Here is a 17,386-nt window from a genome sequence, read left to right on the forward strand (position 1 = left end):
CCTGATACATCTTCGCGACAATTGGATGAATGGAGTACCGCGAACCGTGAGCCTCCTAGAGAATCAACTCACGCAAACCATCTATATTAGGCACACATAGCCTACCCTGCATCCGTAATACACCGTCATCCCCAATAGTGATTTCCTTGGCATCATCGTGCTGAACCTTGTCCTTAAGGACAAGCATATGTGGGTCATCATACTGACATTCTCTGATACAATCATAAAGAGAAGACTGAGAAACCACACAAGCCAAAACTCGGCTCGAAAATATCCAATCTGACAAACGGGTTGGCCAAGGCCCGAACATCCAAGGCTAAAGGCCTCTCTGCTACCGGTAAGTATGCTAAGGTGCCCAAACTCTCTGCCTTACGACTCAAGGTATCGACCACCACATTGGCCTTTCTGGGATGATACAGAATGGTGATATCATAATCCTTGAGCAACTCCAACTACCTTCGCTACCACAAATTAAGATCCTTCTGCTTAAACAGATGTTGTAGACTCCGTAGATCGGTATAAACCTCACAATGGACACCCTACAAATAATGCCGCCAAATCTTCAAGGCATAAACAAATAGTTGTTAACTCAAGGTCGTGGACAAGATAATTCTTCTCATGTACCTTTAATTGTCTGGAGGCACAGAAAATCACCCTAACGTCTTGCATTAACACTGCGCCGAGACCAATACGCGACGCATCACAATATACAGTATAAGGTCCTGAACCTGTAGGCAACACCAATACTGGGGCTGTAGTCAAAGCAATCTTGAGATTTTGAAAGCTCTCCTCACGCTCCTCGGTCCACCTGAATGGAGCACCGTTCTGGGTTAATTTGGTCATAGGTGCAACAATAGAAGAGAAATCCTCTATAAATCGGCGATAATACCCCGCCAAGCCAAGAAAACTCCTGATCTCCGTAGCTGAGGACAGTCTGGACCAACTCTGCACTGCTTCAATCTTCTTCAGATCTACCTTGATCCCCTCGTACGAAACTATATGACCCAAAAATCCTATTGAATCAAGCCAGAATTCACACTTTGAAAATTTTGCATATAAATTCTTTTCTCTCAAAGTCTGGAGCACAGTCCTCAGGTGTTGTTCATGATCCTCCCGACTCCGGGAATACACCAGAATGTCGTCAATAAACATAATGTCGAAAGAATTAAGATAGGGCTGAAATACACTGTTCATCAAATGCATAAATATTGTTGGGGCGTTGGTCAGCCCAAATGACATTACAAGGAACTCATAATGACCATACCGAGTCCTGAAAGCAGTCTTTAGGATGTCTGGCTCCCGAATCTTCAACTGATGATAGCCTGAATGCAAATCAATCTTAAAGAACACCCTGGCACCGTGAAGCTGATCAAATAGGTCATCAATACGTGGCAATAGATACCTATTTTTCACTGTAACCTTGTTCAACTGGCGGTAATCAATACACATCCGCATAGAACCATCCTTCTTCTTCACAAATAAGACAGGAGCACCCCAAGGCGATACACTGGGCCGGACAAAACCCTTATCATGCAGCTCTTATAACTGCTCTTTTAATTCCCTCAATTCTGCTGGGGCCATACGATATGGTGGAATAGAAATGGGCTGAGTGCCCGGTAACAAATCAATTCCAAAGTCAATATCCCTATTGGGTGGCATACCCGGAAGATTCGCTGGAAATACATTAGGAAAATCCCTTACTACCAGAACTGACACCACGATAGGAGTATCAATACTAACATCTCTCACATAGTCTAGATACGCATCACACCCCTTCTCAACCATTAATTGAGCCTTAAGAAACGAAACAACCCTACTAGGAACATAATCTAAGGTACCTCTCCACTCTAGCCGCGGTAGACCTGGCATATCCACCGTCACCATCTTGGCGTAACAATCAAGGATAGCATGATAGGGCGACAACCAGTCCATGCCTAAAATAATATAGAAATCCACCATATTGAGCAATAATAAATCAGCTCTGGTCTCAAAACAACTGATAACAATCAAACACGACTGATACACACAGTCAACAATAATAGAATCACCCACGGGTGTAGATACATAAATAGAAGAACTTAAAGAATCACGGGATATGCCCAAATACGGGGCAAAATAAGATGACACATAAGAATAAGTGGAGCCTGGATCAAATAAGACTGATGCATCTCTATGACAGACCAGAACAATACCTGTGATACTGCCTCCGTCCTAGCAGGAAGGGCATAATATTTGTCATAGCCTCCTCCTCTAGGGCGACCTCTACCTGTCCAACTTCCACCTCTAGCTGGTTGTGCAGGTGGAGTAGCAACTGGTGCGGTAATCATGGGCTGAGAAGCCTGAGGGCCCTGTGGAATAGGTGGGGCCTGAGAGATCTATGGAGGCGCACCCCTCCTAAGTCTGGGGCAATCCCTCACCATATGACGAGTGTCACCACACTCAAAATAAGATCTCGGTGGACGTGGATGTTGTGACTGGCTCGGGCCTGATCGACTGGACTGACCGCTGGAAGCACCCCGTACAGGAGGTATACTAGACACTGGTAGTGGATAACAGGGATCCTAGGGCCTAGGAGTGGCCGGAGTACCGCTGGCGGCTGGAAGTGCTGAATGAACAGGGCGACTCTCATAGCCCCTACCCTGACGAGCTATAGCTGGGGCATGAGAACTGTTATACGTTTGAGAATCTAGAGGACTCTTAGCTTCTCTCTCTTCAATCTCCCGGATCCGCATACCCTCCAATATCCTAGCAATTGACACCACCTGCTGGTATGCGATGTCCATCTCCAGCTCTCGGGCCATACTGAATCTGATACTAGGGTGGAGCCCCTCAATAAATCGACGAACCCGTTCTCGAATAGTAGCAACCAAGGCCGGTGCATGCCTAGCCAATTCACTGAATCAGACCGCATACTCTAACAAAGTCATAGAACCCTGGACTATCCAACTCGTATACAGCAAGAACATATCTGAAAACTGCATCCAAGTGAGTGAAGCTCACTCAGCTGGACTATCCAACTCGTATGCCCGCCACCACTGGTAGGCCACTCCTCTAAGTTGGAATGCCATAAAAGAAACCCCACTAAAATCCACAATACCCATAGTACGGAGGATGCGATGACATTTTTCAAGAAAACCCTGAGCATCCTCTGAAGCCAAACCGCTAAAAGTGGGAGGGTAGTACTTCTTGTACTCTCGAGCCTGATTTGTTCCCCCTCTGAAACTTCTACCCTAACCTCGGGCTGAACTGGGACAACTGGCTACACTGGTATAACCTCCGAGGCATGGTCAACCTAGGCCCGTGGCTCTGGGGTATGGGCGGCGGGAGTCTGTGCTCCTCCCCCAGGCCTGAGATATGGCAGGAGTAAGTGGAATCAACCCTGCCTGAGCTAGAGTGCCAAACATGCTCAAAAGCTGGGCAAAAGTCTCCTGAAGTGCAGGGGCAGTAACAGGCATCTCAGGTGCCTGCTCTCCAACTGGAGCTACTGGTGGCTCTGCTGCAGCAGCTCGTGTAGGTGCTCTGGCTGCACCACGTGGTCTTCCTCGGCCTCTGCCCCAGGCCGCTGCCTCTTACGGCTCCAACAGGGGGCGTGGGCGACTGATCATCGGATCCAGTTGTGGGTGTCCTCACTATCTGTGAGAGAATAGAAAGACAAAGATTTAGAATTTCGAAGTCAACAAATGCACACGATAAGGAATCAAAGAAGTAAACATTTTTCTAACAGTTCCATAGCCTCCCGAAGATAAGTACAGATGTCTCCGTACCGATCCGCGAAACTCTACTAAACCTGCTTGTGACTCATAACACCTATGAACCTAGAGATCTGATACCAACTTGTCATGACCCCAAATGCACCTTTCGTAGGATGTCGTGATGTTACCTAGTCTCTAAGACTAGGTAAGCCTAACAATTTTTGCGGAAATACATAAAATAAAACTGAAGCCAAATTCTCAACATGTGAAATAAATATAAAACTGCAATCCAATAATTTCAACTCTCAAAGCCCGATAGAAATAAGTCACAAGCTTCTAAGAATTTATTTTGAGTGTCTAAATACATCAGAGTCTAAAGAGAAATCAGGAAGACAACATAATAAGGATAGATGGGGACTCCGAGGTCTGTAGACGCTGGCAGATGTACCTTGAAGTCTCCGTGTATAGTTAGTTCACTGATATCTGGTCTGATAAGAAGTACCTGGATTTGCACAAAAAGATATGTAGAAGCGTAGTATGAGTACACCATAGCGATACCCAGTTAGTGCCAAGCTTAACCTCGGTAGAGTGGTGACGAGGTCAGGTCAGGCACTACTGAAAATAATAATAAATAAGGCAGAAATTTATAATTGTGTAATGAAGTGACTGAGAAATAAACAAAATTTATAGAAATACAACAACACAACAATTAGAGATAAACAACAAGGGTGCTCCCGAAGTACCGTCTCGTTGTCCCAAAAGTAAATCTACAGTACAAGAGGATCTCCCGAGAAACCGCTTCGTAGTCCCAAAAATAAATATGCAGTACAGGGGGATCTCCCGAGGAACCGTCTCGTAGACTCAAAAGTAAATATGCAGTGCATGGGGGTCTCCCGAGAAATCACCTCCTAATCCCAAAAATAAATATGCAGCAGGTAGTCAGAGGAACAAATAATTTTCAGCCAGAAATCTTACAGTTAAAGATTTAAATCAAATCAAGAAAGCACGTATTTCAGCTAAGCATGTTGCACATATTGCACGTAAGAGTTAAGGCACGTAGATATATGATACTAGGCTAAACATGATCACTACATATGCTAAGGCAACTCCGTTAAAGAATTTAAAAGAAGACTACTCAGCAAGAACTGATATTTCCAAATTTAGTCCGTTTACGCACTCATCACCTCGCGTACATGGCACTCACATATCACAAAATATTACAACAATATCAAATCCTAATGGGATTTCCCCTACACAGGGTTAGACAAGCCACTTATCTCAAGCCACGCTCAATCAATTAATAAGAATGCCTTTCTCTCAATTTTCCGACTCCGATCGGCTCGAATCTAATCACAATTAATTCGATTCAGTCAATACAAATTATAGAAATTAATTCCATATGAAAATACAGATTTTTCAATAAAAACCCGAAATTTAACTAAAAAATCACTTGTGGGTCTCATGTCTCGGAACCCGATAAAAGTTACAAAATATGAACGCCCACTCAACCACGAGTCCAACCATACCAAATTTACCAAATTCCGACATCAACTCGACCTCCAAATCTCAAATTCTTATTTTGAAATTCCTAGGCCCAAATCCTCTAATTTCACCTCAAAAACATATAATTTAGTCGAAATACTCAATGATAATCCAATATTATTGACTAACTAGGATCATAAGTGACTTACCTCAAGTTTTCCCGTGAATTCTCTCTGAAAATCGCCCCAAAATCGTGTTGGAAATGACCAAAGATGACAAAAACTCAGAACCCTCTGTTTTTGTACACTGCGCAGAATTTCCGCTTCTGCGATTCCACTTTTGTGGTAAATCTCCCGTTTCTGCAACAGCCTTCGCTTCTGCGGACTCGCTTCTGCGATGAAGCGTCCGCTTCTGCGGTCCCAAGCGCACCTGTAATCCTTCGTCCGCATCTGCGGTCGCGCAGATGCGGAATTTTTCTCCGCACCTGCGGCCACTGCTCCACTCTCCCTTTTCCGCTTTTGCGCTCCCACGCTCACTTCTGCGAGCTCGCACCTTCTGCATGTGCGATTGCATTAGATGACAGAAAGTTTTCAGCTTTGTTCTAAGTTCAAATTTTGATCCGTTAACCATCCGAAACTCACCCGAGTCCCCCGGGACCTCAACCAAATACACCAACAAGTCCTAAAACATCATACGAACTTAGTCGAAACCTCAAATCACATCAACCAATGCTAAAAATACGAATCATATCTCAATTCAGGCCTAATGATACTAAGAAATTCTAACTTCCACATTCGATGCCGAAACCTATCAAATCAAGTCTGATTGACCTCAAATTTTTTTACAGAAGTCATAAATGACATAACAGACCTATTCAATTTTTTCGGAATCGGATTCCGACCCTGATATCAAAAAGTCAACTCCCCGTCAAATTTTCAAGCTTAAATTTTTATTTTAGCCATTTCAAGCCTAATTTAATTACGTGCTTCCAAATAATTTTTCGGACACGCTCCTAAGTCCAAAATCACCATACAGAGCCATTGAAATCATCAAAACTCTATTGCGGGGTCGTTTACACATAAGTCGCCATCCGATCACTATTTTAACTTAAACTTTAAACCTTAAAACTAAGTGTTTTAATTTATTCCAAAACCTCACCGGACCCGAACCAATCACCCCGGCAAGTCACATTATAACTGTAAAGTATAAATTGAGCAGTAAATAGGAAAACTGGATTGTAATACTCAAAACGACCGGCCGAGTTATTACATTTTTAAACTATCCCCTCTTTGTCTTTCTTTTCTGTTATTTTCATTTACTCAATAGCTTTCCTACTACACAAAAAAGTAGACCTTAAACAAAAATCATAAAAAATTCTCCTATGCTATCTACGAGTACTCTAGCTTTCAGCATATTTGATCAGCATTGTCACATAATAGCTGCCTGTAATTAAGAATTAATTTATGCTAGAATTATTGACCTAAGTGAATTTAAAATTAGATCTGATAAATAATTGATGGAGTATATTTTTTTGGTTGATGACTGATTTTTTTTCCTGCGGTTCATGGTAACAACACCAAAAACAAAATTAAAAAATATATAACAACCACCATTACTATTGTGCTGCCGTTAAGTTGCTGTAAGTAAGGTGGTATTCATTGTGGAAAGCTGCTTCTTTGGCGGTGAGATGGTTTTGGGCATTATTCTTGCATGAAATAGTGAGGTAGTGGCAATTGGGGATCCTTGATATATTTTTTGGAATGAAGGAGATTATTGAAGAAGGCGTAGACGATGGTGTTTGAACGGTGAATGGGGTGAGGCAATGAGATGATTCAGTTGATTAATGTTTATAATGAAAATTTATTTATTGGTGTAAAAATAAAATCAAAATTCAAAAGTGGTAAAGAATGGAGGAGATCGACGGCTGAGGGTCTGGTGGGTGAAATTGTTTTGACAGCCGTGCTCCACAGTACACTTGTCATATACTAAATCCCTCACACAAGTATTATGTGGCATATCTCACACATAATAAAATTTTTGGCATTATACAACGTAATGTTTTTTAATACTATGAGTTCATTTAAATGTAACTAAAGATAACGATAATTAACAAGTCAAGTTAACCCCAAAATAATAAGACGACTAAATTTTTAAGTAGTAGGTTAAATTGCAAATTGCAAATGCTAGATTAAAGGCAAAATTGTCCTTAAATTCCCTTAAAGCTAAAGGATATGAAGGACATTTTTGTAAACAATTACTTTTCTTAAAATTATGCAATGCATTTTAATTTTAATTACATCACACCAAACAATGGATAAGAAATAATCTATGCATAACTAATGCTTGCATTACTAACCCATGCATTACTAATTCCTGCGTTACTAATACACCTTATTCAGCACTATTCTTGTACACCCTGCCAAACAACATTTATACTATACTTTCATTGGATAGAAGGGCAAGAATTCTTGGATAGATTTCTGGATTTCAATTTGCTACTCCTTCTTTCGTGATGCACCTTTTGTTTTTGTCTATAACTATTTTAGAAATCATATATATTTTAAAAAAATCTTTGTTACTGTTAGTGAGACGATTTATAATTACACATATATCTATGACTTGTTTTAGATCACACATTTTAATTTTTTTTATTTCTTTCTTAAACTCCATACATGTCAGTCAAAGTGTATCACATAAGATGAGATTGAGGAAGTAATAAGTTTTAAAAAAGAAGAAGAATTAACTAAATAAGCGTCCAACAAATCGCTAAAACTAAAAATAACATGCAGTTATATAATATATGTATAAGCGTGTATGATCACATTGTATAATTTATATAAACAGAAGAAAAGAAGTAAACATTAAACTCGACTAGCATTTGGGTAAAAGTACAAAAAAGAAAGTCCAAGTGCCTAGATAAAAATAACAAAAATTACATGTAATAATTCTGGTTTAAAAGCAAAAGCTAGCCCGTTTCTTTTTCTTTTGGTAGAACAAAGTTGGCCCGTTTGGCCATTTCACACAAGCAGTACTCCCTCTATATAAAATAAGCTAACGGTCACATTTGCAACATTTCATTCAAAAACACCCCCCTCTCTCCCCCTCTCTTTGTGACAAATTCTTTCTGTTTCTCTTTCATGGCAGAGAATCAAGAATCTTTGGAAAACCCCAATTTACAGACTGAATTAGAGAAGAAGATTCCACTGTTTACAGTGCTAAAGCATGGAGCCATCCTCAAAAACATCTTTCTTCTTGATAATCCCCCACCTATAACCACAGCTTCTATTGAAGAAACGAAACCAGATTTTGAAGAGATTTTGTTGGTGGTTGGACGACATCCAGATTGTAACATAGTCTTGGAACACCCAAGCATCAGCAGATTCCACCTCCGCGTTCATTCTAATCCCTCTACTCACTCCCTCTCTGTTATTGATCTGTCTTCTGGTAATTCTTTAATTTCTCTTATCTTATTTAGACTATATATTCAAGCTCTGCCGGTGCAAGCCACATTTAAAAGAAGAGGGTTGTGGAAATTTTACTACTGTTTTTTTTCCTTCATAATCTTGCATATTGGTGATTTTATTAATGCACTAATGTTTCTTTATTTTATTTTTTTCTTGATTAAGACAAGAATTTTTATGCTTAGTATTTCTCTCTATCATTTTGCTTCAGCGTACTATGAATTCTCTGTATAATTTATTGTTTAACATGCTTCATTTCTCTTTGCTCTAGACATTTTGATTGATTCTTTTTTTTTTTCTGTTTTCCTTCATTTGATTCTGGTTTATCTAGTCAGTTGATTTTCTCTGCATATATTGATGAATTTCCAGTTAATTCACATTTCTTTTGTTGTTTATCACGCCCTCTGTCCCAATTTTGACTGGGCATGGAGTTAGAAAAGAAAGGACTTTGAAACTTGTGGTCTAAAATAAGTCATAGACATTTGCGTGTCTATGAATCATCTCATTAACATAAATGAAAAAGGTTAAAATTAAATTATTTCTAAATATAAAAATATATAATTATTTTTGCGACAAACTAAAAAGGAAATTGTGCTACACAAAATACGAAAGTGAAAGAGTAGTTTCTGACTGTGGTTTTGCTGTTGTTTTAGTCCATGGGACATGGATTTCGGGCAACAAGATTGAACCAGAGGTTCGAGTAGATTTGAAAGAGGGCGATAAAATGCAGCTTGGAGGTTCAAGCAGGGAATACAGGCTTCATTGGATTCCATTCAGCCGTGCATATGATTTGGGGAATCCATTTGCAACTCCACTAGGTGAGGCAGAATCAATGGAAGAAACCGATCAAAAAGAACATCAGGTGAGCTATAGTAATAGTATGTGGAAACAGAAAAAAGCTTTATCTGTATGTTTTCTTTTTATTGTTGTCTTCGCTTTTAACTATTCTATCACCTTACTGTCTAATTTGTCAATTTTCTAGGATGAGAGTGACTTTGCCCTTCAGAATGAGGATGATGATTCAGTGCAGGGCCTAGATTCATCATTCTCTGATATGAGTTTGTTGCCATGTGTAAAAAGTTTGACCCCATCAGCTCCTCCAATGCCTGAAGAAATGAAGTTCTTATTTCCTGTTGGCGACAAGGCAGTAATTGTAATTCCACCTGAGAAAATCCATGGAGAGAGTGAAATCAGTTTGCTGCAGCCTGCTTATGAACCTGACAAAGAAAACAGCACTCCGCTAGCGTTTCTTGTCTCAGGAGGGTCCCAAACAGAAAATGCAGATAGTACACTAGTAAGATCTCACCAAAGATATTTGAGCATTTGGTCTAGAAGGGGAAAATGTTCCAGTGTTCAGATTCAAACAGGTAGAGATAGAGCAATTATTGAGAAAGTTGACATTGATACTGAAGTTCACTCACTTAATCATGACAAGTTTGGAATGGAATCAGTTTCAAATGATCCTTTTTCTAGCGAAAACAAGGATGACGAAGATATCTTCACTCCAGACAAAGAGAACCATACTCCTAGTTCTCTCTTCCTTGATTCCAAGATAAAGTCATCTCTTGCTGATGGACAAGCATCTAAACCTGTGCTTTCTTGTTGTATGGATGAGAATGCTGAAGAGAGTTTCACTCTGGACAAAGTGGATCTTTCACCAAACACTGATTTACTAAGGTCAAAGAAGAAAATGAGCAGTTTGAAACATATTAAGCATCCAAAACCTTGTAGATCTTCCCCAATGAAAGAGATTTTTGATCCCATACTCCATCAAGCCAAAGGTCTTGAATACTACAAGAAAGAGAATATCGGATCATCTATAATGCTGCCAAGTATGAGTAACAATAGTGAAGAAATTTTCACTCCAGATAAAGAGAATATGAAACCTGATAGTTGTTCAATGAGATCGAAAAGGAAGGGGAAAATGGTGGAAGTTAAACATATAAAACCATTTGAGAAAGAAAACTTGATTGGCAAAGTTCTTGAAGAGCAGAAATCAGCAAGTGTTGCTTCCAGAAATATGGATAGTTCGGAGGTAACCATACTGAAGAACAGAACAGATAGACCACCATTTCGATCTCTGCTTGTGAACTCCCCCAGCAACACCAATTCAGAGTCTCCGGAAGAAGTCAAGCTGAATGCTAATCCAATCAAGTGTCAACAAATTATGAGGCAGGCCCCTTTTCTGTAAGTTGCATTTACCTGTTTCTTATGTGAAAAACTTCTTCAGATTCATGATTTTTAATCTGTAGTATTAAGTTGTTAGCCTTTGAAAGTAATAGATTTGATTTAGGCCAGGACAGAGGTTTACTATTTATATTTGTTACACTATTCTTTTACACTTTATTCAATGAGGCAATGCTGATTGACATAATGATTGTTCAGAGGTTAGCTATTAGGAGTTCAGACCATACAGCATAACAATTGTAAATTTGAGTCTCTTGGATGACCACAACCAATGAGAACTGGGAACGTTGATAATTCCTAATTTATCCTTCAAACAATATCTGCAGGATAACAATGCCAGGGAAGAGAAAAGAAGGTGGAACATGGTAGTGGACACCACTTCTTTGTTAAACAAAGAGTCAAGAAAAGCTTTGCAGCTTTTGCAAGGTCTCAAGGGGACTTACCTGATAATCCCCAGAATTGGTAATGAACTTACTTTGGCATTCCCTCAGAAAATTTCCCTGACATTTTCATGTATTTCAATAACTTCTATTATGCAAAACCGCTTTACGTGATCTTTACCTGTTACTTGATGTTAGTCTTAAGGGAACTGGATTGCATGAAGAGGCGTGCTGGCTTTTTTAGGAGAGAAACAGAAGTATCTGCAGCACTAGAATGGATAGAAGACTGCAAGGTAAATGCAGAATCATGGGTTCATGTGCAGAGTTGTGTGGAGGAAGCAAGGCCAATGGCACCAACTCCTCCTGCTACTGCACCACCGTCTTTGTTCAGTAAGGAGAATAGCATCTTTGCAGTCGGCTCAGTTCTATCCTCTCCACATTGTGGTCTAGCGGAAATTGTTTCACCCACAGCAGAAGATCATATCCTTGAATGTGCCCTCCTATTCAAACGAACTAACAGAGATGGACAAGTTGTTCTCCTTAGCAATGATCTTACCATGAAGATCAAGGCCATGGCAGAAGTAAGACACAATAAATAATCCTCCCTTCAGCATCTGCACCACCCCTTCTGAAAACAAAAGAAAAATGTTTCTGCTTGTGCCATGAGCATCAACTGAAACTTCAGTTTTTGTTTATTGATCGGCAGGGTTTAAACTGTGAGACAGCAGAAGATTTCCGGGAGAGTCTGGTGAATCCATTCTCAGAGAGATTTCTTTGGAAAGACAGCTCTCCCAGGGGAAGCACTTGGTCATGTGTGGATGACTTTGTTCTTGGGGAGCCATACTATCCTGGAGCTCTAAAGCAGTCATCAAAGTCAGGACAAGCAGCAAAAGGCTTGAAGCTGATATTGCTTCATAATTCTCATTATAGGCAAATCTGTTCAGGCAGCGGCAGTTAGCTGAGTAGAGTAGTTTCCGTAACCAATAGAAGCTGAACCACTTAGCCTAGCCAGTGAGCGTCCCAGGACCCCTTCTTATTAAAGATGTTGAAGATGAATTCAGATCTTCTGGCTGCATCTAAACCTGTAAATGACCATTGTTTCAATCTCTTGGAACTTCTGTTTGTCATTGCACTGAAATTGATTCTAGATGATTCAGAGACTTTCTTCATGAAATCAGGATACTTTGTAGACGTTTTTGTTAATAATCTACATTTGCAGTCCAATATCTTCAGTATTTTTTTTTTCACTTTTCTTCTTCTTCCTCTCTTTTCTTTGTTTGTTAAATTTTCTAGGGACACAACTCAACACTTTGGGATATGGTTGTTATCATCTGATTTGCTCGGCATCTATCCTGATACTCTTGCGTAAGTAAATAAGGAGCAGTTTGTTAATGAAATTTGTTTGCATCTAAAAGCAGATTAATAGATATTCTGATCCGAATCAAGGATTATCTAGAAAATTTATCTTCCTCTGAACTTCTATAGAAAAGCTTTAGACGATTAATGCATTTATTGTTGACTTGCTGCAACTAGGACTACAGATTTGCAAGTTAAAAAACATACCTAGTCGAGCCAGATATAACATTTTAAGCAATCAAAAAGAGCATTACATACTAAGAAAAGACTTCACTTATTGCCAAAAGGAACTGACATAACAAGAAAACAGACCGCTATATCAAACCAACGACAAATTCACTTTGACCTATTCCAGTTCAGTAGAACCTATATTTTCCCAGCCCTCTGAGGGTAATTACATGAACCTGACAGTAGAAAAGAGAATGAGTTTTCTGGGTCCTCAAATGGTGGCTGGGGAAACTCTTGGAGTTCGCTAAGCTTGCAAGTTTCAATGTTCAAAGGTGACAAATAACTGCCAGGATTATCTGCATCCTCTTTTACATTTATAGTATTTTGAAGCCCACTACCATTCTGAACATTTAACTCAAAACCGATCTCTCCAGCCTCTGTCGTTGCTTTACCTATTTGGCCTTGATCAGATGTCCCAGCAAAACCTTTGGTTTCATCTAGAGGAATTGCAGGTGTATGTCCTTGGAAAAGGGAAATGTGTCCAAAAAGCTTATCTTTCCTGGAAAAGGTTGTTCCACAAGAACAAAGCCATTTATCTATACCACAATGCTTCTCATGTGTTCTAAGATCTGCAATAACTGAAAATTTCTTCAGATTGCACCTACTACAAGCATAGCTTTTCTCACAGTGGGTTCTTTTGTAATGGTTTTTCACACATAAGATAGTTTTTAACGGCTGAAACCTTTTATGTTCCTTGTTGCGCTTGCAACCAACACAAGGACAGGAATACCTTTTAATAAGAGTCATCGTCCCAGAGCTGGGATCCTTGTGAGGCTTTGCAAGAGCAGCTGGAGTTTTGTACTCATCCCCATGACCCCTCATATGCATCCGCAAATTGGCATCTCTCTTAAATCCCTTCCCACAAATTGTGCAGAAGTGAGTGTGAGGTGCAAGAATTTCCTCTTTCTCCAGCTGCAGAATCTCGTAGGAACCAGGGGGAAGGTTCTCTTCGTCATGGAATTCATCTTCATCTTTCGCCTCATGTTCATCAACATCATACTTCTGTACAATGCCACAATCGCCCATTAGATCAACATGGTTGGGCTGATCTTCTGCCTTAGTTACATTAACACTGTGTGGTAGTGCACCGGCATCAATAACTTTTCCAGAAGGAACCCAAACACCACCAAACTGTGCAGGTTGCTTAGTAGTTGGGCTCGCGGAGGAAAGTGTATGATGCTTTACGGTTGGAAGAAGACTCCCTGCAGTTGATATTAATTGAACAATAATAGAGGTAAGATCAGCAATTATTAGCTGTTGTTGCTGAATTGAAAGGTCATTTCCCTGAATCCCAGCTAGACTTCTGTGGTCAACAATTATACGCACCAGCTCCTGCAGTTGATGAATCTTTTGTTCAAGAAAAGACATATTGTTTAACATGGCTTTTGGATCCCAATCTTGTCTTCTGGTAAAATCATGATTTTCACTCCTTTGATTAACCTGTTGTTCCATGCGAGATGAGTGCTCAATCCTAGACTGCTTATCTGGAAATGAGAAACTTTCTCAGTTCTGTTGATGCTAAGTGTAATTGGTAATTGAGTGGTTATTTGAGGGCACAGCTTTCAGCAATTCATTGCCAGATGAAGAGCAGCAGGTTCTATATTCGAATCTGCTTCACAAAGTAACAAGATTCCAACAAAAAAAACCGGAAAGCAAAAGAAAAGTTAGAAAATCCTTAACCAAAATCATGGAGGTGAAATAATTGATCAGTTAACATGTTAGTTAATCAACCATAATTACATAAAATTTCAGTGACTACTAATGACCAATAACAACAGAAAATGAGCTTTACAAGAATAAGACAAGACAACAAGACAATAACAAACCCAGTGTAATCCCACAAGTGAGGTCTGGAGAGGGTAGTGTGTGCCTTATTCCTATCTTATGTTTTACAAGAATAAGAATTTGAAAAAAAAGAGAAACAAGGAAAGAAAGAGGAACGTAAAAGATAGAAGTCTTGATCAGACCAAATCCTTCTACTTCTTAGGGTGGTACCTTAAAAGTGTTATCTATTCTTTCAAACAACAGATTGTTTAAATACTTTAAATCAAATGTATTAATTCTACTTCTTATTCATATTATTTACGCTTTCATGATTCCGGTTTCTGAATAGAGCGAAATAGATATACAGGATTCATATAGAAGGCAAGGTTGATTTAATTTACCAACTTCAAAAAAGGCTCTGACATCCTTCTAGCTTATTTAACTCTTTATTCATAGTTCCAAATCAACATATTATACATTGTGAAATAAAAAATTATTGAAAACCCCCTCAATATGGTTTTGTTAATATACACATCAAACTCACATAAAAATTCAATCTTTCTCCAAAATGATGCTGACTTGCAACTTATTCAAGCTGTTTAGTGATAGAAATTATCAACAAATTAAACATTTCAAGATCCAACTACAAACTTAATAAATCCACCACACATAATCCAGCAGATGAAATCCAATCAAATTAAAGCACAAGTAGTGAGGACTAACCAAACCAGACTGAAGATAACCCAGACGCTCCTTTTCCTGTTCTAACTTGAATTATAGCAAGAAAAGGGGAAAGAATGGTAAAGGGTTAAGCAGCAGAACCTAGTCGTTAATTATTGAAGATAGCAACAATGAATGTCTATTCTGGAAATTAAATTTATATAATGGATCCCACACTCACTTTGTTGGTAAAAAGCTAGCCGTCACCAACCTTTGGCTTTTTCTGCCATTTAGCTCAATGTCAATCATGAATTACTGTTTCAAAAGGTGGAACGGAGCCCACCAATTAATCCCACTCCTACAGCCTACATGCATGCACAATATAATGAACCAGTACAATGAAAGTCTTTAGGTAAAGGGTGGGTCCAGTATTTAATGGTATCGATCCAAATATATAAAAGTTAACATATGAAAAATCAAGGGGAATATATATATATATTCCCTCGTCCCTCCGTTTCAATTTACGTGAACCTATTTGATTGGGTACGGAGTTTAAGAAAAGAGAGAAGACTTTTAAACTTGTGGTGTAAAATGAGACACATATATTTTGTGTGGCTATAAATCATTGCATAAAGGTAAATTGTTTCCAAATAAGAAAAGAGGTCATTCTTTTTGACACGGACTAAAAAGGAAATAAGTTCACATAAATTGAAACAGAGGGAGTATATATATTTAAAATAAAGCTACCCAGATGAAGGTTCTGGGTTATATTGTATTCACAAAAACTTACATGAGGGGAGCATAAACCGTACCTCGAAACCAATACAACAGGGGTGGTACCATCACCCAAATTAAATGGAGGAGGACTGGGTAAACAAAAAAGCACAGGTCCTCACTCCAATCGCCATATACAACTCTAGCTAACAAAGAAATTAGAGTTTTCATACTTTATTCTTATTGTGGGTTGCTGCCATTTATCAAGAAGGAATATACTTTTAGCCATGTTTGGGAGTTGTTGGAAGTTCTGGAAACTCTTGACCTGATTAGAAGTAGCAGCGAGTTTAGCCAAACAATCAGCTACCTAGTTACCCTCCCTAAGGCAATCTTGCACGCAGACACTAACATCATTTATGGTGTTGATGATATTGTCCACAATCTGCTTAATCTTGAGGTTGTTGGCATCTTTGTTTGTCAACATATTTGCAATGATAAGAGATTTAAGTTCAAGAACAAAATTAGTGAACCCATGTTGGCTACACCATTTCACTCCAAACTCAACTGCAAGAGCTTCAGTCATATTGTTGCTATTACTCTGTACGGGGACTGAGAAAGTCATGATTAAGTCACCATTATTATTTCTCAGAATACCCCTAATACCAGCTGCACCAGTTTCTTTGATGTCATCAATATTGACCTTGATAGTATCCGCCGAGGGTATTTTCCATCTAACTTGCTTCCAAGTTTGAACCGACTTGAGTTTTTCTATTTTATCACGGCAATTAGGTCACTGGACCTTGCTATCCATACCAGGAACCACCTTCACAATTGTATGCTTGATGATTCAGACCCATTGGTACTTCATAGTGTTGTGGTTGAACTTGTTTTTGTTGCCGTATCTACATGAGATCCATTGCTTCCAAATTTCCCAGCATATGATAGTGGACGCAATCTGCATAATATGTTTCTGTATTGTGTTAGTAGTTTTTGCATCCCATCATCTCTTGAAAGTTCCAATAATAGGTTCAAGTTGATGTTTCATTCCCAGAGGTCCTATTTCATTCCATATGAACTGTGTTGCATCACTTCCATTGAACGCATACCGCATGGTCTCAAGCTGTGAATGATTACAACAAAAATATCTAGAAACATGTTTTCAGGGTGCACCACTGAAACATCTAGCCTACAGTGCACCACCAACTCTTATTAGTGCACCTCTGCTCCAGAGTTTTCAGGGTGGTTACTCGGATCGACAGAGTCAGTTTCAGGGTTAGCAGTCATAGCAACCGAGGTCCTATTATACTTGTGGTGATCCGAGGCACATTGCTAGATTTTGCCCTCGGGCACCAGACAGCTCACAGCAGCAAGGTTCTTGTGCCATGGTCCTGGCAGCGGTTGCTTCACCGCCCGCTCAACCAGCTAGAGGTAGGGGTCAGGCAACTAGAGGTGGAGATCAGGC

The 17,386-nt window shown here is 39.5% G+C and overlaps 1 protein-coding gene and 1 pseudogene across 3 annotated transcripts; one reads left to right on the forward strand and one right to left on the reverse strand.

The window, feature by feature from the left end:
* Window positions 1–8,253: 8,253 nt before the first annotated feature.
* On the forward strand, window positions 8,254–12,428 carry LOC104115172 (FHA domain-containing protein PS1-like; annotated as a pseudogene).
* Window positions 12,429–12,744: 316 nt separating this feature from the next.
* Window positions 12,745–15,602, reverse strand: LOC104115171 (protein SENSITIVE TO PROTON RHIZOTOXICITY 1-like). Of its 3 annotated transcripts, XM_070177752.1 has the most exons (3): window positions 15,274–15,555; window positions 14,113–14,395; window positions 12,745–13,988 (listed from the first exon to the last, which is right to left on the reverse strand). In XM_070177752.1, exon 3 carries the CDS (start codon window positions 13,810–13,812, stop codon window positions 12,925–12,927), a length of 888 nt encoding a protein of 295 aa, XP_070033853.1. In that variant the 5' UTR covers window positions 13,813–13,988; window positions 14,113–14,395; window positions 15,274–15,555; the 3' UTR covers window positions 12,745–12,924. The 3 variants fall into 3 exon arrangements, with proteins under 3 accessions (XP_070033853.1, XP_009624046.1, XP_009624047.1); XM_009625751.4 differs by having other exon boundaries at window positions 12,745–14,395; window positions 15,274–15,602; XM_009625752.4 differs by having other exon boundaries at window positions 12,745–14,398; window positions 15,274–15,559.
* Window positions 15,603–17,386: the final 1,784 nt, after the last annotated feature.

This window comes from Nicotiana tomentosiformis, chromosome 6, assembly GCF_000390325.3.
Source record: "Nicotiana tomentosiformis chromosome 6, ASM39032v3, whole genome shotgun sequence".
Taxonomy (NCBI): Eukaryota; Viridiplantae; Streptophyta; class Magnoliopsida; order Solanales; family Solanaceae; genus Nicotiana; species Nicotiana tomentosiformis.